Source organism: Prenolepis imparis, unplaced genomic scaffold (assembly GCF_030444845.1).
Source record: "Prenolepis imparis isolate NDT839.2.m4 unplaced genomic scaffold, iyPreImpa1.0 SCAF_7, whole genome shotgun sequence".
Classification (NCBI taxonomy): Eukaryota; Metazoa; Arthropoda; class Insecta; order Hymenoptera; family Formicidae; genus Prenolepis; species Prenolepis imparis.
The window spans coordinates 9,295,640-9,317,045 of record NW_028141165.1 but is presented as its reverse complement, the minus strand read 5'-3'; the positions used below and the strand labels follow the sequence as shown (position 1 = coordinate 9,317,045).

The window sequence follows — 21,406 nt, the reverse complement described above, 5'->3', positions numbered from 1 at the left end:
ATATTCCCGAATAAAAAAGAGATCCCTCATTATTAACCAACTATAACTTCCCTATAATTTAATAATTAGCTGCTTAATTCAAATAGGAATATCATTCGCAATTAAATCTTGATTAAAAGGTTACTTTGATTTATATTATATGATTTACTATTTTTCTCCGTGCGTAAATTTAATGTAGCTCGTTTCGGAAGGATCGATCAGATGTCAAGTATTTGAAAAGGAAGTATCAAGTAAATAAACTCTTCGCCGACTTCACAGGTGTGATTTCAGTTTACAAAAGTTTTAATTTTTTTAAGAATAGTTAACAGTATTTTTTGTTTGTTACAGTATCTCGTCGATAATACAATAAATTGCGATAATCGTAGTGCGTACAAACTAACAACGAAACAAAAATGGATTAGAACGCAGCGTTTTCCGAAATGAATGCGAGAACAACGTGCTTTTTCTCTCTTTTTTTTCTTTCTCTCGTTCTTTTTTTTTTTTTTAATACGTATCCGCGCATATAAATTTCTTCGTTTCTTTCTCCATTTTTCTGTCCGATTTTCGGTGCGCCTCGATTTCTTCATTGGATCAAGGGGCAGCTGCTCTCTCGAGAGTGCAATTAATTCAAGTTTATATATATATATATAATCATATATACATTATTATTCTTACATATAGAGGATTTTTCGGTCTCGATATATAATACAATTTTCCCAAAATTACGTCCCGTGCAACGCGTGTCAGCGATCGATCACTGGCCGAGTGTACCGAATCGAGAAACGACGAAGGGAGGAAATATCGACGAACAAATTGACAAGTATATATATAGAAAGAGAAAAACGCGCTTTGTGCACGCGCGAAAAAATTAACGTTTTCTTAAAAACATTGCATGCATAAATCGTGCGGCGGCAAATAATATACGAGGCGCGAATAATTACGTCGCTACATAAGCACGAGATAATTATTCAGGCGCTTCTACGTATTATCCTGAAAGAGAGAATGCCTGTTCTAACTAACGCCTCGATGATCTATCCTTAATGATAATCTTTCGCGCCCGACACGAAACGCGCGAATGATCTCCAAGAGATAGGGGGAGATTATTTCATCCCCTGAGCAAAGGCGGGAAAGGGTCCGACACTTTGTCCGTCGCTTTTTCTCCCAGGAAACGCGATTCTCGATGATCGTGTACGATCGACGGAGCAGAGGATAAGATTTACAGGATTTACACGGAACGGCAAAATGATCGTCAAAAGTCGTACGAATGATCGCCGAAGCGATCCCTTCACACACATATCGCTGCTTCTTATCAAAAAACTATGGGAAAGAGAGAGAGGGTATTTTCGCTCGTGAAACAGAACGAAAATACGAATTACATCTAATTATAACTGCTTCCACCCCCCGTCATCTGGCGTGGAGTCATTTTGGTAAAAATCTCTAGGCTGCTTGCCCTTGCGCCGGATACTCGGAGCCGGATTCATCTGTCATCCGGACCATTTCTCCCCTTTACGACGTTCGCGTTTACCCTTTATTTAAGCAAATCGGAGAATCTGGCGGAGTATCCAGCGTGAAAGCGCCCTAAAGCCTATTCTGGTGATCGCGAACCTCTCGGGGTTCCTCAGCATCGCAGAAAATCCCGCTGGAGAACTGTTCGCTCTCGATACAACATACACATACACGCATTTTCTTTCTCTCTTTCTTTCTCTCTCACGCGCTTTTTTTTCTCTTCTTACATTCACCCTTAAATTGCTATTATTCCTTATTGTTGTTATTTATTATTACAATGCTTCACTATTGTTAAGATAATATAATACAAGTAGAATTGTCCGTCTGTGTACATATGTGTATGTGTTTATGTGTGTTCAGTGATTACGACAAATTCACTTCCGTTACTTGTCTTTTTTTTTACAACCTGACAACTATTACGGATATCGCGCAGGACTTCCGCTATTCTGCAAATCGCGAAACAACTTCGTACAGCCTCGTTTCTCAACACTTTTTTTACGCGAGAAAGACTTATATAATATTTTTTAAATACATTTTTCTTATACAGATAAATACAGATAAAACATTACTTTTTTTAAATTTACATAAGAGAGAGAAATAACGTTCGTTGAAATTTGTCGGAATCATTTAAAGGGAATTATTCAGCCGATTGATCATCTCTTCTCTTTACTTCTGTGTAAAAAAATTCGCTTGCAGAATAAACGTCACGATTATAATTTGCGCGATGCAATAGGGGAACGGCTCGGACGCGCGTCGTCGAGTAAGGATGCGAACGAGAGAGAGTACGCTAAGCTCGGACAATAATATCATTACATTTACAGATGATAGACGACGATACATGAAGTAACTACGGGGGTCGATGATTCGTGACGACGCGCGTCAGTGCGATTCCGCATCGTCGATTGTATATATAATTGTTTTCAGCAAAACGCCGAACTTGCAACGGAGAATTCGAATTTCGCAATTTCATCATTCCCTTTCTACCCTCGTCGTGATGCGCGCGGTCATCCAGAGAATGTCCAACAATTGTTTTTCAGTTTTTGTACACAAAATACCAACTATCTATCTGTGCTGGAAAATGCACATACTGCTTGTACGCGTCATATATATTCATATGTATAATATTTATATATGTATATGGTGTATTGTTTTGCATTTTTTAGAGCGCGTAGTTATCTAAAAATTAATATTTTTTTATATAAGTATTCACCGTTTATATATATATAATATATACATACACATTGCGTAATATCGCGTAGCGTGTAGCAGAGTGTGTGGGCTCTTTTTTTCTATATATTTATATATTATTAATATGTACAACAAAATCATCATCATTCACATTATTAGACGTATGTTTCGCGTGCTTTTTTACTTTTTCTTGCTTTGTGGTTTTTACGCTTCAGAGAGTGGACGTTTCGAACAGATGTGAAGATATATATGTATCAGATTTACGCTCGAGAACGTCTCTCTACGGATCAAAAATGTGTAGACCCTCTATATTTGTGAAAACAGTCAGTCACTTATTCGCGCACATGATCTATTGATAATAATACGTTGAATATTGTCTAAATTTTTAAGTTTTTTTTCTTTACATCAAAACTGCATTCAAAGATCAACGAGCAATACAAAATTTCTGATATTCGCTAAGTGGTGAAGAATTTTATTATGCAGGGCGTAACATGTTATCGCTATAGCCCATTTGCAAACTATTGTTCTTGACTCATAATTTAACGAGGATGCCGTCAAAACGCCGCAATGTTAAATATTTTCAGAGTTTAAAATTAAATTTTCTATTAAATAAAATCTAATTGGAATTAAATATAAAAAATAAAAATTGTGTTAGCTATTCACGCTCACAAAAGTTTAATTTAATAAGAGCGCTTAATCTCTCTGCCGTGTGATAAATACATTTATCGATATTTTTTAATAATGTACTTCGACATTGAAACTGGCATTTTTCTAATTTAATCTCTACTATATATAGATATATATGACTCAAGTGGCGTTGGCTATATTTAAAATGTATATGCAGATAGTATATATGACACACGCGAGCATGCACAAAAATACGTTCTCGAACGTAGCATAGGGAGAAAAAAGGACTGTTGGCAGAGACGTTTCATTCAAATTTCGACCACTCTCTTTCTAAAATATTTGTTCATATCAATCTTTCTTCGCGCATTACTTCATACACATACATATACACACATATCACGCACGGGTATACACTCACACCGGCTCAGACAATCCGGAAATGGATATATTTGTTCGACTACATGGTAGCCACAGCGCTCGACCAATGGAACGAGAGAGACACTTTAATCTCCCTGCTCATTATTTTATGACGTTCCTTATGACGTACTTCTTCGTGGTATTTCCCGAAGGTAGAGGTGTCTTGTCCTTTTTACCTTCGACGACCTCGAAGTTGACGAATTAATATCGAACAGCTGAGTTCACCGACGGGTTAAGAGAAAGATCGACACATTACACACCGATCCTCTCACCCCATTGGACGATCGTTAAAAACTAGGATCTCTAAACGAGGAGAGGAAAGTAGAATCGATCACTTGTTTTTTTTCTTTTTACTCACTGCTGCTGTGGATTTGCGCGTCGCGCAAGATCGTAGCTCGCAATCTTTTCTCTCTTGTTTCGTTCGCCATTCTCCAAAATAAGGAGGGATCGATTCACGAATCTCTCTGCTCGCGTCAATAGTGACGTGGGCAAGAGAGTCAGTTTTACACAAACCTGGGGAAGGACAAGCGGGAGAGGAGATGCAAGAAGCTTCCAGAGATAAGCGTGCAAGACATCGCACATCGAGAGGCACGTGTCTTCTCTCTCGTCATTCTTTTTCTTCTTTTTTTTTTTCCTCTGTCGTTTGACTTCGTTCTTTCGATCAGCTGCGAATCTAAATACGAATTTACGCGTAACATTTTAGCGATTTGTATAACGCGAATGTTTCTTCGTTCTACCTTCCGATCAGAACAACGGGTCGAACGATTTTAGACACTACGAGCCGGTTATCTCACCGACATCAATTAACGCTAATTTTCTGCCTAATTCAATTTTTCTTCGTCTGCATTATAGACAGAACTATATAGGACTACGATTCACTGTTGATCCAGCAAATTGCTTTTACAAAGAGCGGAATAATTATTGTTGATGTTCCGGCTTCTGCGAGTATAAATTAATAATAAACTTCTACGAGAGACATTCGATTTTGATATATTTTCCTTTATTACTACAGGCCAATAATGCATTTTTTTCGAGATGCTTAGCAAACATATATCGTATTTATCGAAGATATGTTTAACGATTCTTTCCTCTTGCCAAACCATTGTAAAATTACTACATTCGTACTCGACGAATACGGAACAACAACTAGCACGCGTTTTGCTCTTAAGAAATTTATTAACATTGCTGCGATTAAAGCGCGCGCACGCGCGATCGAAATTAACGAGGACAACAGAGCGTGTCCCTATAGCGAGATTATCGAGAGACGTAACAATGATGATAATAATAATAATAATAATAATAATAATAATAATAATAATAATAATCACTAATATACACGCTATGCATACTTCTGTACAAAGTTACATTGCACAATGCATCTCTGATTTTCCGCAAACGGAGTATATCTAATCTTTTTTTCTTTAGATAATCGTAAGCGCTTGCGACTCAAGGCAGCTCCACGAGAGAGTGATACCTGGCAGTAAAGGAAAACAGTTATTATGTCGATCGAGCAGTCGACCGATTGTCGTAGACACCGAATGGCTGTTTTCATTCCTCGCGCGACGCGTACGAAGAGCTCAACAAACTATGCACGCAATTGTGTTAGTGTGTCATAAGCAATGAATACTCTGCCCGCGGATCATCGCGCCAAAATCGTAAGAACATGGAATTATCGTAAATCACATTTTCGGACGTCAGCCGAATAGACTCTTAATCGTTAAAAACGAGAGTTATATCGAAAAATTATTTTGCGGAAACACTTTTTTTTCTTTGCCTTTTATATATTCGTCAACGTATAAAAATATTAATACTAAAACATTTTTTTTGTCAACTAAACTCAACTCACGACGACGTTAGTTACGAGATTATCGCTTGTAATGTGATGTATCTCTTCTTCTTGAATGTTTTTTTTTTTATAGGGTTCGAGTATTTTTTTCGAGTGATATCAACAAGACGTATCACATAATCTACGCGTTACGATGGCTCGAAACTTGAAACGATTTACATTTACAACGATGCCAGGTGACACTGATGAGCTAGCTTGATTGCAAAATGGTGTTTTACACGTTTTAAGGGTATGTTCACACGCGCGCGCTCGCAGTGTCCATGGAATTATGCCAAAGTGTCTCGCGCTTAATCTTAATCTTATATGCGCGACTAATCTACACATTTTCACGCGTCGATATATGCGTGTGACACGCGTTTCGGTTGCGTATCATCTTTTTATCGCTAAAACTTATTCGTGACAGACGTAATCTCGCGTTTTTTCACGTCTTTCTCACATTATTTTTTTTAATTTACACATAACAAAGAGGAAAAACAATTTATAAAATTCATAACATGAAACGTCAAGTATGAATGAGACACGATATACCATCAGAAATTTACTTCTGATTTTATTCAGCGAGACGCGAACACACATCGAACGTTTCTATAAAAAAGTTTTACTTATTCTGTACAGCATTTTGATTTTTCACAGCGGCAAGCTTTCGAGAGTAAATTTGAAGATAAATGTTAGTTTTTTAAGCTTCAATGAATATGCGGAAGAAGATACGCACGGTATATACCTATTTCAGAATTCACCGCGCAGAGTTTCAAGAATATTTCGAGAATATTGAGAATATATAAGAGATTCGTCTCTCGATGTATGCACTGCAACGACATTGTCGTTCGAGTCGGCGCCGAAGAAAGACATAAAAGGATTAGATAGATATCGGAAAACGAGCGAGGAGCTATGCGCGGCTAAGCACGAGTGTGAACGACCCTTAAGAAAAGAAATCGGCGAGCGACCCGCTACCCATCCTCTTCGACGGGGACGACGGGTCACCCTATCACAATCTTCGTCGACGTCATGGTGGCGCTCGCCGCTGACGTGTGTAAATGACGATGACGGAGGAAGTGCCGGTGAATGATGTACGGCGACAACGACGAATGGCGACACGACGCAGCAACGTCAAAGAAATCACCGTCGCCGATCGGACGAGTATCGCGCACTCCGTCGTTAAATTCGGAAAGAAGAGCCACGATACTTTTCTTTTTATCCAGCTAAAACACGAGGCCACCACACTGCACCTTCACGTATACCCGCACCACACTGTAGCACCTCAACACATTGCTATTGTCATGGCCTATGGAACCTGCAAAAAATAGAAAGGTACTCATTAAAAATTATAATCGAATTAAATATATAATTATTCGAATTATATTATTCATATCATATTATTCATATTAGTCGAATTATATGCAGTATCAATAACTTTTCAATTACATGCAATCGATAATTACTTGAGTTTTGGTAAGCTAAGCTTTCATGGTTTAATCTTCAAGTTCAGAGAGTATATTAAATTATCAAGTTTTATCGAGTCTATAATGTTCAGTAGTACAACGTAGTTTTTTCAACCCAATTTTTTAAATACTGTACATTCAGCGGGACTTCACTTTAATAAAATGCTGAGTGCAAACTGTGCTTTCAAAATGGCTTTGCTATAAATTCGTAAAATGTACCTGGTGAGGTGTCGGCTGTCTTCGTGAACGGCCATCTCCGAACTCTTGAACTCGTTCAATTCCTTCCTAATGGCAGCCTTGTCCTTCGGAGTTAACCGCGTCCAGGGCTTGTCGGCTCTTCTATCGTAATCGTGAGCCTGCGTTACCTCGATATAGTCGTTGAACCTAATAATCTGCAGGAAGAACGAAAAAGATAGATATATCGCGTTTCGTTTTTATAGCGCTTTATCGTAGTCCTTTAAATTCTTATCAGAAAATAGCATCGTAAAATAAGGTACGATAAAATATATCGATTGAATTTAAATTTAGCTATTTATCTTTTGCAATCGATATACATATATACATGTAATCAGTCTACGTAATCGTAAAATGTTAAAGAACATACGTAGGGCAACGAAAATTCATAAAGCTTTACGAAGAAACTTTTTTTTTCCCCCTTATAATCACCTTTTTCTCCTTGAGTTCTTCGACGGTTGGTCGGAAACTCAACTTGCGCAGGAGATAGCGTTTCTTTTCCTCTTTCTGCTTCTTTTCCTCGGCAGGACTTTGCTCTGGAAAAGAACATTGCAACTTGAAATTTAATCCCATTCGATTTCACAAAGTAAACACATATTTAATTTCAGTCTTTGTGGAAAGTAAACTGTTTTATCAAGCTAAAGCAAATATGTATATATAATTCTTGAATTCTAAGAGATTATTTAATTTTTTTTCAAATTTAGCTTTCGTAAATGACGTATAATATTGATCTCAAAATCCTCGCGCGGACGTTGCTCGCAATCGACGAGAAAACTGATGAAGTAAACTCACTTTTCAAAATATTCCTCTCCTCGAGTTCCTCCTGAGTCGGCCGCATGCTCAGCCGCCTGAAATGAGAATGGTAACGTAAATCATTGTAAGTTCATCGGCCACTTTAATCTCCTTTCGAGAGGGAAAGAGAGGAGAGATTCGCGGGAGGAAGAGGGGCATCCACTTTGTGCAAACAATGTGATTCACCGCGGCCGAGACCACTCGTCCCATTATCCGCGCGTAATCTTTTCAAGAGACAGCTGTTATTTCAAGCTCGTTTTCAGACGAGCTTGAAAAAGACGCGCGAAATTTACGCTATGTTAATCGATCTTTTCGACGATCGATTAATCGAACGACTGGTAATTTCTAATTAGACAGTTGGCATCACTGCGGCGACTTGCCGCGTATTTTCTCAGTTGGCATCATTGCGGCGACGTCCCGCGTAAATTTCGCGCCGCGCGGATCGTAGCTTCGTATATAATTATAATTGTCGCGTGCTGTTCTCTCAAATATGCGTCGCGCATAATTAACAAAAGCCCGTAAAACATGGGTACGATTAAAATCGGGAGTGTGCCGTATGAAAAGTCACGTACGAATGCCGGGAGTTACGCACAAAGTATCGGGCGATAAAAGTCGGAAATGCCGTGTAGAGTCGCGTACGATTAACATCGGGAGTACCGTTCAAAGTGCGATTATTTTATTTTGTTGATAAATGCGGATGTTGTTGTAATTAATCTTGTTTTCGCGAGCGTGTGTTATTGTGTAAGTACATAAAGACTCCACATATGAGTACGAATAAAAGAGGAGGCCCGTGGAGGCATCGGGCAACGGCGGATTTAACCTTGTCGTAGATAGATTAACTTATTTCGTTCATTATTATTTGTTACTTGTGAAATTTTAATTACTCCTTTATCTCCGCGATAACGATTCATTTTACATAAATGTATAATGCAATGCATAGGATGGATTTTGGATATTTTACTTTTAATAACTTTTAATAATTTTTAATAAATAAATTATAATAAAATTCTCATAATAATGCACACAACTTTTTGTATGAAAATTAAATTTTATCATATTTTATATATATTTCGATCGAATTTATTCGACGAAATATAATTTACATAATTTATTCGATTAATCGCGAAAGACTATAATCTCTATAATTATTTTTACAGGTGGCATGACTGCGGCGACTTGCCGCGTATTTTGTCAGTTGGCATCATTGCGGCGACATCCCGCGTAAATTTCGCGCCGCGCGGATCGTAGCTTCGTATAATTATAATTGTCGCGTGCTGTTCTCTTAAAATATGCGTCGCGTATAATTAATAAAAGCGCGTAAAATATGCGTACGATTAAAATCGGGAGTGCAGTATGAAAAGTCACGTACGAGTGTCGGGAGTTCCGCACAAAGTATCGCGCGATTAAAATCGCAAGTACCGTATAGATTAACGTCGCGTACGATTAACGTCGGGAGTGTCGTTCAAATTGTGCCATTATTTTATTTTGCTGATTAATGCGCGCGCGTGATCGTATTTTCGCAAGCGTGTGCTGTGTAAGTGCCAAAAAGACGCTACGAGAACAAAAGAGGAAGAGGAAGCCCGGGGAGGCATCGGGCAACGGCGCAGCAACCATGCGGTAAGTAGGTTATAATTAAAACAAATTTATATAAATTAATATTATATAAATATTATATAAATTATATAAATATAATAAATAAATATATAGTCTATATATAATTTATATAATTATCTCTATATAATTTATATATTTAAAGTTTAAAATAAGTTAATATTTTAAGAATAAATTTGGAATAAAATAAAAAAAAAAAATAATTTGAGAAAAAAAATAAATATGAATATTTAAATTAATTTACAGAAAAGAAAATTATTATATTAAACTTTATTATAATTTTAGATAATTAATAATAAAAAATTGTATTACATATATATGTATATAATTTCAATATTGTTTATACAATTTATAATTATTTAACTTGCGTTTTAAAAATTAAATTTTATTATATTTTATATAAATTTAAATATAAAAAAATAATTAAAAAGTTTAATAATTTTTATTACATAATTTTATTAAATATATTTTACGGTACGAATAAAAGTTTAATTGCACATTATTGACTTTTTCAAATATTAATTATTTTGAAAACTATTTGGTATATATATTATATAAATTTGTATTTTTTATATGTTATAGATCAACGCTGTGTACTATAGAGCTCTGCTGTTGCGCATCGTATCGGTGAGTGTATTGTATGTATACATATATGTATAATATTATTTGTATATGTAGATTAATTACCAAAAATTAACTAGAGCGCAATTCAGAAAAAAGAGTTAAGAAATTATATGTTAACTTTATATAAAAAGAATTAAGAAATTGTTAACTTTTAAAACAATGAATTACATAATTTTCTTTAAAAAACTAAAAAATTTATGCCAAGCAAATAAAAGTATTAAAAATTGTCGTATTTATAGTTCATATACATTTACATATTCATGAACATGATTAAAACTTTCTGACAATTATTTCTGTGTTATATATTAAAATATACAAATGTAAGGGCTACACACAATAAAAGGAATAAGAAATAAGGAATAAAGAACAGAAAACAGGAACAGGAAATAGGGAACAATTCAATATAAAACATATGAAATGTAATTTAGTAACGCAGAATAGAGAACGTTCATCACTGTTCCTTAGCACTATTCTTCTGTTTCTTTATTCTGCGTTATTAAATTATATTTCATATGTTTTATATTGAATTGTTCCTTATTCTCTGTTCCTGTTTTCTGTTCTTTATTCTCTGTTTCTTATTTCTTTTATTATGCGCAGCCCCTGATCAGTCGTGACAGACAAAACAAAACGGAAAAAACAAAAGAGAAATCGATTTTTTCAGAAATAATATACGCGCAGTTTTGTCATTATCAAAAAATAATTTTGAATACGCTAAATTTCTTTTACGGATCTGGAATACGACTATTAAATTACAAGAAGTTTTATTTTTTTTAAATATTAATATTAATATTGATTTTTACTGCATTATCTCATATTACTATCTCATATTACGAGATAGATGACAAAATAATTTTCTCACCTGATGAGCTTGGCACCAATTGCTTCTTTCGTTTCCTGTCTCTCATTGTCCGACTGCAATTGAAGGATGTTTCTATTGATGAGTTCTTGTCTATCTGGCCTGAGAGCGAGCTTCAGCGAAAGCGATTCCTTGCGCGCAATCTTGGCTGCCAAACGGCCTGTCAAAACAGAAACTTTTGCCCTTAATTCATTAATCTGAATTATTACACCGATATAAAAGAGAAACGTCAAAGAGGAATTAATTTAAGTAATAAGAATAAATTACTTTTAAGATTATCATTAATAGAATATAATCAGATGCAAATTTCTTAAAACAAAAGAGCCGGAATGAATTTCGCGCAGACGTTAAATTGCGCATCGGCGTTAAATTAATTAATCTCGCGTCCGAGAGTCATACGTCACGATCGCTAATTACCCTCCAGGATCGACGAGCAGCTGAAGCTGCGGTACAACAGCGGGGCGTGTTCGACGGGCTCGATCGAGGCGCAGACGATCGACACCGTCGACGCGGTCCATATCGACAGCATCGTGTCATCACTCTATCTCTGTCTTTCTCTCCTCTTTCACCTTCCCGAATTGGTGAAGGCGTACGAAAAGCTTGCTTCGCCCGAAACGTGTTCCAAGCGTAATCGAAATCGAGGGATTCCCGGGAGGATATTAATTACCGCATTGGCTTTCGCAGCACTGACCCGGTTCGCCGAAATCACTACTACGCGTTTCGGAAATTGCCGGAGAACTCCTCTCCTCGATCGCGTACTTTGTCGGGAGGGAATGAATTTTAAAGTGGATATATGAATTTTTTTCGGGGGAGGATCTCTAAGCTCGTGGATTTAAGAGAGTAACTTTATGATCGTCCACCCCGCCCACGTTCGATAATAATTTAGCGAGCGAGAAGCCTCACGCGAGATAAATCCAGACTAAAGAACGACTAGGAAAGCACTGAGCGACACACTCTCTTGCCAGCTGTCTTTGAGGGATTAATATAAACCTCTCAATATTCGCTTACACACATATACATACGTACGACCCGGCGCGAATATAATTAGTCCGGGCGCTGAAGGCTGATTTAAAATGTTGGGAAATCCGCTCGGATTTCCTGAGAAACATTTAATCCGCGATAAAGCGATCATGCAGATTATTTTCTTATTAGATCATTTATAGCAATATGAAGAAAATGCGCGTTATCTATAAGTGCGTTGTTAGTTACAACTCTATTTTAAAATATACAAGAGTGATTATATTTCTAAAAAGAATATAATCTATAAATTGATATATTTCTACACGGAGAGAATTTTCTCTTCGAATATATATAATATGGTATGGAAAGAATTTGATGAGAATTTATCGGATTAATATTTATCACAATAAAAATAATATCTATCACAATAAAATATAAAACAGGTTTGATTAATTTTATTAAACTGCATGGTAAAATTATTCAAACATGTTTTATATTTTAACGTGTAGATATTATTATGTTTATTGTGATAAATATTAATCAAAGAAATTTTCATAAAATTCTTTCCATACCATATTATCACGATTACCATGATTTTCAGAGTAAATTCTAAGAGAAAATTCTCTCTGCATATATATAGAATTTATTTATAATAAGGCATTTACAAACTTTTTGGTATTTCGCTTTGAAACATTCAGCGATTAAATTATCTTTATCTTTAACAAAAAAAATTATTGCGAGCAGTATACTTATGAAATGAACATCAAATTCAATTTCGGACGCGAAAATACGTATGTCAAGTTGTTCAAAGAGCGTTCATAGTGATTGTCTGCCGCTGGCACGTCAAAACTTCTTATGAATTTTCTCAACTTTCGCAAATGTTTGAAGTCCGTCAAGTTTTCTCGCGAGTTTCTTTTTTCTCTCGTTTCTGCGTTCCGCAAAGTTCCTCTGGCAGCTGCGACTGACTCGGCTTTTTTCCAAACTATATTCTTCGAGATTTAGAACGGTCCTCCTCTCTTCTTTTGCGCGAAAAAAAGAGAGGCAACGGAGTAAACTTTATCGCGAAACTATTTATGAATCCGTTCGGAAGTCCATTCACCGAATTTGCGTCGAGAATTTGAAACCTCGTATATTTCGACGGAAATTTATGATAGCAAAAGCGCGAAATAAACATAGCCCTAGCCCTCTCCCCCCCCGTGTGTGCGGCCTTTCGCATATATAGCTGCATTTTTATCGCGATGCATACGCGCGTATGCAAGCGCACGTGATTTAAGCGTCCGACTGCGGCGGAATTTTAATGCGAATTTTCTTGAAAAAAGTCGTGGCATATTTATTTCCGCGGGGAGATGATTGATTTTCCACCGGTACACGACTGCAACTCCATGTTTTCGTAATGCACACACAGCGAATCCGTTAAAATTCGACAATGGAACGAAATAAAGTTTCTAATCTGCCTAATTGATGGCCGAGAGAGGCAAATGCATGCGGCAAAAACGTCGAAAAAAATTGAGTTTTGCAAAGTTATTCGTTCCATTATTTCGCGATAAGTGAGAAACTATGTCGTAATGAGTATAACTCACCCCTTACGTTCTTTGTTTGAGATATATTTTATACATAGTTTGCACAGACTATTTGATTTATTTAATATAACAATTAATTAACTAATTAAGCAAGGTATATATAACATAACTGATTCTTTTATTTCTATTCGTTAATAATTTATTTGCGTTTATCAATATCCCATTTATATACACTACATATTAGACTGCGTTCTTATTGATACGCGATTGCATAACAAAACGCGAACATATGACAGTGTCAATAGACATCTTTACGTCGCGAGGTCGAATTTGCAAATTTAGAAATTGAATAAAATCGAGGATGAGACTTACTTTTCTCGTCATCGTAATCATCCCTGTAGAGGACTTGTCCGTCACCGGAATCGCCATCCGCATCTTCCCTGATGACATATGGCCGCGCGTTCTCCTTGTTCTCCAACGTGCAGGGCAAAGCGAGGCCAAATCTGACCGGTCGGCTGCTGAAAGAACGAGGAACGGGAGATGCAAAAGATCTGTTAATTTACATTTCGGGGTAGCGTTTTCGCTTGGTTGACGCTACGTGAACCAATGTTCTACTCTACGGTGCTACAAGAGAACGAGAGATGCGAAAGATAGGATATGCTCATGGACAGAGAAGAGTAGAGAAAGAGAGAAAAGATGCATAGTGGTGTGTGACATGTGTCGAGAACAACGGGACACCTCATGTGAAACGACAGACGTTCGCGTTCAAGTCCGGCTGCTAGAGGTTCGACAACACGTTGAATATGTCAACTTTATTCGCGATTGTACTACTTGCTCCGCGCGATCCACGTCGGTGTTGTACGATGATTTGTTCGGGATGAGATGGAAAATTTATTTACAAAAATTTAGCAAATGGGGAAACCGGATAACACACAACGATTGTAATAATTATGGAAATTAATGTGTTCCTCATTGCGAATACAAATCTCATTTGCGATTTGTGTCGCTTGCTTTCTTGAACTACGACTTTTGTCGATGAATATGAAAAAAATATATATATAAACATTTTCAAATATATACAGCGAGAACCGACGATTAAAATAATTATGGAGATAATTAAATCGAGGCATTCAACGTGTTTAAATTGAATTTGCAATTTCTCGAATCGGTCGGAGGAGCTGCCTTTCAACGCGCGTCGAGAATTTTTGAATTTAAACTTCCAAAGTTATTGCGGTGAATTTTCTTTTAAGAATAAGATGTCTCCGAGTACTTAGAGACTGAAAACATTTCACGAATATTTAGCACGAGTGCCACTCTTTGACTGTGTGCACTATGTTCTCGGCAAAAAGTTAAGATTTTCTCTTCTCTCGTAACATAAAATTTATCATAAGAATCTCTCTCATAATATTATATTTGCGGCGGTAAATTGTCAATATTCCCGTTGTGCTGCGCTTTTAAAGACGTTTCTAAAGACTAGTAATACTGTGCGAAAACTTCGTGAAAGAAATCGTTAAGATCTAACAATAAGCGCGAAAAGCATGCCACGGTTTCTGGGCCAATTATGTTCTCGTTTTTATACTGTAACATTTTTACACTAAATTTTTTACTTCTTTCGAGAGCGTAGCGCGTGACGTCAGAAGCGAATCACCTCGGGCCAAATATTTTCAAAGCGTTTTCAACAACGTTAAGAAGCCGGCGAGCTTGAAAGCGCCAAAGCTGCAATAATGTGATGCGAACAAAAATCGGCGTTTCTTGTAATAACTAAATGCTTAAGATTCTCGTGCGCGAATCTCTATAAAATTACTTTTTATAATTCAATATTATATATACTAAATTTACTAGAGCTTTTTTCCAAGTTTCGATAAAGCTTCCGCGAATAAGTATGATTTCGAGAAATAATTACATACAACTTGTGTCATAATTAAAAAATGCAGGATATATATATAACAATTTTGTTTGTAAATTCTGACTTTCTGTAGAAAGAAAGAGAGGCTGCAGGATAACAGGAAATAATTACAAAAACGAGAATAAGATAAATTCACAACTTAATTAATATAAAAAGTTTTTGTAATCTGGTAAAACACGATATTTAAAAAAGTCAAATGCATCACAGCAATAATTATAGTTATTAATATTTAGGAAGAAAAAGGTTGCATGCTTTATATAAATATATATCAGAATGAACGGGACATAAATATCGAAATATCAAAATACGGGATATATAATCAATGTCCAAGATATAAATACGAAAGAGATATGGAAAGAACGCATATATACTCACACGAGAGCGAAATCATTATGACGAGTTCCTCGTCGCTCTCTTTTCGTAATTATCCGATTTACGAGTCTCGCGTTGGCACGAGCGAATATATTGTCGACTAATGATGGATCGCATGACCCGCGAGATCGATCGATCACGCGAGAGGGAAAAATGACAGCTCGCGCGATATTCGACTCACGCGGCTTTCTATGTCGTGCGTGATCGAATGTATATGCGGCGTGACAAGCGTAAGGCTGAAAGATTTTTCATGGATTTCCCTAAGGTTTTCTCATGCTTAAAACGTTCGAACATTGCCATGCGCGCGGCGCTCGCGTAGGGAGAGAAAAAAGAAAAAAAAAAAGGAGACTAGAACATTTTGGTTCTCTCGCGATCAACCGCGCGCCATGAAAGACGTCAAAAAAAGGACAAGATATCTTTAATATACGTATATATATGTACATATAATGTATATATAATATATACAATATCGGTTCGCACACATGCTTAGTTAAACCAATGCCCAATTACCATATTCTCATCCTAGGCCTCAACGGTGGCCTTCTGGTTAAGCATAAGAAAAATACGATGCTTTACTAGTGACTGACATGTTAATGGCGAAATGGGTGCACGAAGTACATTCCATGATTACTCGCGTACGTTTCCCTTCAATAAGTCCGTCTCGCATTTCAAATTTCGTCGTAAAAAAAAAAATATGCGGCGAGCATATCTAATATTTCTTACAAAATTATATTAATGGAACAAAAATAATATTTCTTGTTAAACAAGATATTTTGTCTCAGTCTAGCATAAATATAAAGATTAACATCCGAGAGATTTATTACGTATTCGTTCAAGCAGGCGATGCCAGATGCAAAAACTACAAGCAGCGAGACGGGAAATTAAAGGGCTACGTTCGAAACAAATTAGGGCTCTTCGACGTCCATTTTTTTACTCTTTCCGTTAGAGATGAGAGTAATAATGAAAGGGGTGTACTCGAAGCTTGCAGACGCGATGTTTTCGGTATCAAACAACTCACGGGACTCGTGAGAAAACGAGGCATTCAAGAACGAAAGCCCCGATTTTTAATTAAAGAAAAGCCGATGTAGAGAAAGCGGATTATCCCGGCGAATTTGCGCCGAATGGCTCTCGAAGAGCGCCCGATTCTTACGGCGAGTTTCGAGTTTCGATGCGAGAAGTGTTCGGAAAAATCCGCAAATACTCGTGCTCTCTACATTTATTCCGCGCTTTTGCCTCCTAATTACCGTCGCAATCATTGGCAATGCTATATAACGTCGGTTCAAAGTGAAATTCGCTCTCCAAGTTTCTTTAACAATCTCGATAAATCACACAATAAATGCAAAGGGAGGATTTTAAAATTGATAGCTCTTCACAATCGGAGAATGAAATAAGTCCATAATCTTTTAAAGTCCACTTTAGAAAAGCATCAAGTTCTAAAATGGATTCTGCAAATTACGGATTTTCCTCATTTTTGCGCAGAATTTTTCATAAATGCTAAAAAAGATTGCAACGCTTTCTAATCTTTGAATCTCGCATAATTATTAATAATTTAGAATTATAAATCACGCGACTTTTCATCGAATCGTCAAACATCCTGACTCTTTTCCTTCGAAGAAAAAATGAACACTCTGAATCAACGTGCCGTATAAAAATAATCTCGATAAGTTAAATTAATCGGTTCCTCTTTTCTCGAACACTTTCGCATCGATGGATATACTCGAGCAACTGTAAAGCGGATATTATATTGCGAGGGGAGAGGGCACTAACTTGAATGAGGCGTGGAGCTCCTGGCGAAGCGTCAGCGGCCTATTCTCTTGCGTCGGCGTGCCCGGTCCGCTTCCGGAACCCCGCTTCTTCAGGACACTTTTGAGCGGCACGGCGTGGAACTTGGGCTCCTTCGCCGGTATCTCCTCGACACGGGACGTGTCGATCGCCGGATCCGGCTGTGACACCCTGAAGACGTACATATTGTCGTCCTCCTCTTCCACATCGACGTCTTCCTCATCTATCGAACGTAACAGGCGTAATCGTCAAGAGACGCGTCAAGAGACGCGTAAACTATTGTTTGGCGTTATAATAAATAAATTTTATAAAAAACTCTGATATAAATTAGGTGAAAAAGGCTAATAGTAAATCAGTCGATCTGCTGAAGCTAGTCTAAAGAAACGTTCAAAATAATTAGAGAAGAATTTAAAAACAAGTTTGTTGCGCCTGGCTCTTATTAGCCCTTTTATTATATCTGATTTTGTAGTTTGACGTTTGAGATTTATACGTGAGAATACGAACTTAGAATTTTGCGTCGCAAAAAAGATGAAATGGTCGTTTGATCGAAGCTCAGAAAATTCAAGTAAACAAGTTTAATGATTTATGGGTTAATAAATGAATTTATTATTTGATTATTTATTAATTGAAATATACAAACACACGTGCGCGCGCGTTGATTGCTTCTTCAGATTTATACAATTATATACCCGCGGCAAGTTACAACGAGGGGAGGGAGAAGGGGTTGATTTATGTTTCGGTGGCGCAATCATAACGATCGATAGTCAATAATTGGGCATGCATCATTACAGAAACAAGTACATCAATGCAATACGGAATTGTAGTCATCAATTAGCGCAGACCGATAATTAACGATGAAATTAAATTGCCGGTAATGAGATAAACAATGTTAAATAATTCCATAATAATATGTGCCTCATTACCGGCTATTATTTTACATATCACGGTATTGTACGTACACGGAAAAAAATTAGATACCAAAGCTAAATTTTAGCTGTCCTTATATTACACATGAAATGTAGTTATCATGCCTAAAATTTTAGCTATAATAGATAATATTTTTTAGCTAGAATTCTCTGTTAAACTATAGCTAAAAAATGTTAGTTACCATAGCTAAAAGGCATGATAACTAAATTTCAGGTTGCAATATAGAGACAGCTAAAATTTAGCTATGGTAGATTTTTTTTTCCCTGTAAGAAATTCGAAATGAGATTAAAAGGCGGAAGGGGGGCAACGTATCGTCGAACGTATTGAAAACATTGATTTATTCTTAGAATCGTGTTAGTAGAGCGGATTCTAATAAGCGAGAGAGATTCTCTCTCATATGATTATAATTGCTCCAATTACTCTTCTCATCTTAAGCATTATTAATTAAGCTTTATATTATGAATAACACTTACCCTCATCCTCGCAATCCGAAAGCGGGATTTGCCGTTGTCTCGCCAGCAAAGTAGGACTCGGGGAACTGAACATGGGCGGGGGTGGTATAGGGCCGATTTCGCTCAGCGGAATCGGCGGTTCCGGGAGTTCCGACAACATCAGGGTATTTTGAGGTGGTAACGGATAACACCTCTCGATAACCTGCTGATTGTCGGTGCTCGGTGGATCCAGCACCCTCTTGTCCACTGAAAACAGAAGGAAAGACGCGATTTAAGATATGTCGAGATAATCATATAATCTCTGAAATTCATCATACAATCCCTAAAATTATAGAATAGAAAAAACGTGCCCTTATCACAGCTGTTTTATTAGTTAATCTCATTCCGTTGCGTCGAGCCACAATTATTCTTTCAATTATCGCTTCCTTCGATATTTCAAAGGACCGTAAGATTAAGACGTTCTTATTATGGCAATAAAATAGAAAAGGTACATGATGATCGCTTCGAAAAAAGCGCTTCTTCTCCGCCGAATACGAATCGAAAGAGAAACTCGCTCTCCTCGCTCTCGCCCGAGTTTCTCGCGCCAGTTGTTTCGAGAGAAACATGATTCATCGCAATGCAGGAGCAACAATATCTTGGCAAAGCCGGACGAATGCAGTCGCGAGGGCAGCAGGCTTGCGAAACATCGCGTTCGCGACTCTTCCCCGAATTTGTTTATTATTAAATCAGGCCGCGCCAGGTATGCCGGGTGGAATTTTTAATTTGGTCCTCGCTTTTGTAATTTGCACGCTCGGCCTTTATTTTTTAAAATTATTTTTCTCTTCGGAATTTAATTTTTACATCCCAAAATAAAGAGACCGGCATATTATTTTTCATAACCGGGCTCGTCGTCATATATTCGCGACCGGTATCGGCTGGAATGTTAAATAACTCGCTGGATGCAAGCTCGCTGCTGACCATTTGATAACGTCGCGCACCTAAATTCTGACATACAAAAGGACGAAGTTCCAGGCGGTTACCAACGAGATACTTTGACTACCACACATTCCCTCGGGAAGACTGGTCCGGTCGCGCTTAATCACGAGCGCATATTTCAACATATATTTGATTTCAGCATGGTCGAAATTTATAGAGAAAATTTCAAGCGACATATCAAAATGCTATATCATATAAGTTTACGTCGTGGGCGAGGTATCGCGGGGCGATGTGAGCATGTCAAACTTATTTGAATAAATATATTTCCTGAACGGTGTATTATTAGCTTGGTACAGCAGGTGATGCTGATAATAATAAATGTTCCCGATTTGTTCGCAGAACTTTCCTTCCAAAGTTTATTTCTTCAAGGAAAAATTCTATTTTCTCTCTTTTTTCAGACAAATATAAAAAGATATCGCTTAAATGGCAAATCAAAATATCGATTTTTCTCTTGAAATTGTGTTGTGGCGCATTTATTAATTTATTAATTAAATTAAATATTCGACGTTTACACTAATTGAAATTTTAATATCCGCAGGTACCATATGGTAACATAAACAATGAAATGTAACATTGTTGAATAATTTTGTGTTTGTATTTTAACGCGTGTTACTGTAGCTAAAGGTTTTTGGACGACTAAAGAGACAGATATGACTCGTATATATATATCTCAACACATCTGCATTTTATTGATCTCTCTCGGTCCTCTAATAAATGTTATTAAAGTAGACGTTGCTAGAGATAAATAATATACCGAGCTTCGTCAAAGGGACAACTAAATCCAATAACGAAACTTTCTGTGATACACTCGATGATAATTGCATTCATGCGGCACGAATTCGCGAGGACTCATCGCTCTTAGTCGGGCCAGAAGTTATCGCATATAAAAGGATGTTATTATTGCTTATAATATGATGCTCCTCTCTCTCTCTCTCTCTCTCTCTCTCTCTCTCTCTCTCTCAAGGCTGGAGAGAAAATTCTTACTCGAAAGTTTCTATAAGCTGCATAGCGATAACAAATATAAACCCAAGTTTATGCCGGCTGATATATACTCGCAAACTTATATACTTTATACGCAGCCACAAGGAAAGTTTTTCGAGTAATTATGGGCTAACAAGTAAATTTGTATATATACGAATACGCAAAAGCAAGAATACGAGAGATTTAATTTCGGTAAATATGTGAATGCCAAATTAAATAACGTGTAAATAAAGCTGTTCACTGTTTTCACGAGAGTGTAATAACAGTATATACCTGGTACTTAAAATGTATGTACGATGATTAATAATAATTGCTTTAATTTCCATTTAAAAAGCTTCGTGGGGAAAGATACCTTTTCACATGTTATTAGCTTATGGGGAAAATTATATATTAGGCCGTTTAAGCCGGCAAA

General features: G+C 36.9%; 1 protein-coding gene across 16 annotated transcripts in view; it reads right to left on the bottom strand.

Moving 5' to 3' along the window:
• Positions 1–463: 463 nt before the first annotated feature.
• Positions 464–21,406, bottom strand: part of LOC145938405 (phosphatase and actin regulator 2) — a 279,201-nt gene continuing 258,258 nt past the window's right edge. For 11 of the 16 annotated variants that reach the window (XM_083041994.1, XM_083041997.1, XM_083041998.1 and 8 more), the window contains 9 exons: positions 19,060–19,284; positions 17,645–17,882; positions 16,388–16,420; positions 13,972–14,117; positions 11,123–11,294; positions 8,029–8,084; positions 7,669–7,772; positions 7,222–7,394; positions 464–6,854 (listed from right to left, as the gene is read on the bottom strand). In XM_083041994.1, coding sequence (XP_082898120.1) covers positions 6,839–6,854; positions 7,222–7,394; positions 7,669–7,772; positions 8,029–8,084; positions 11,123–11,294; positions 13,972–14,117; positions 16,388–16,420; positions 17,645–17,882; positions 19,060–19,284 — 1,163 coding nt within the window. In that variant the 3' untranslated portion in view covers positions 464–6,838. The remainder of the gene's footprint in view (positions 6,855–7,221; positions 7,395–7,668; positions 7,773–8,028; positions 8,085–11,122; positions 11,295–13,971; positions 14,118–16,387; positions 16,421–17,644; positions 17,883–19,059; positions 19,285–21,406) is intronic. The other 5 variants (XM_083041991.1, XM_083041996.1, XM_083041990.1 and 2 more) reach the window with 4 other exon arrangements.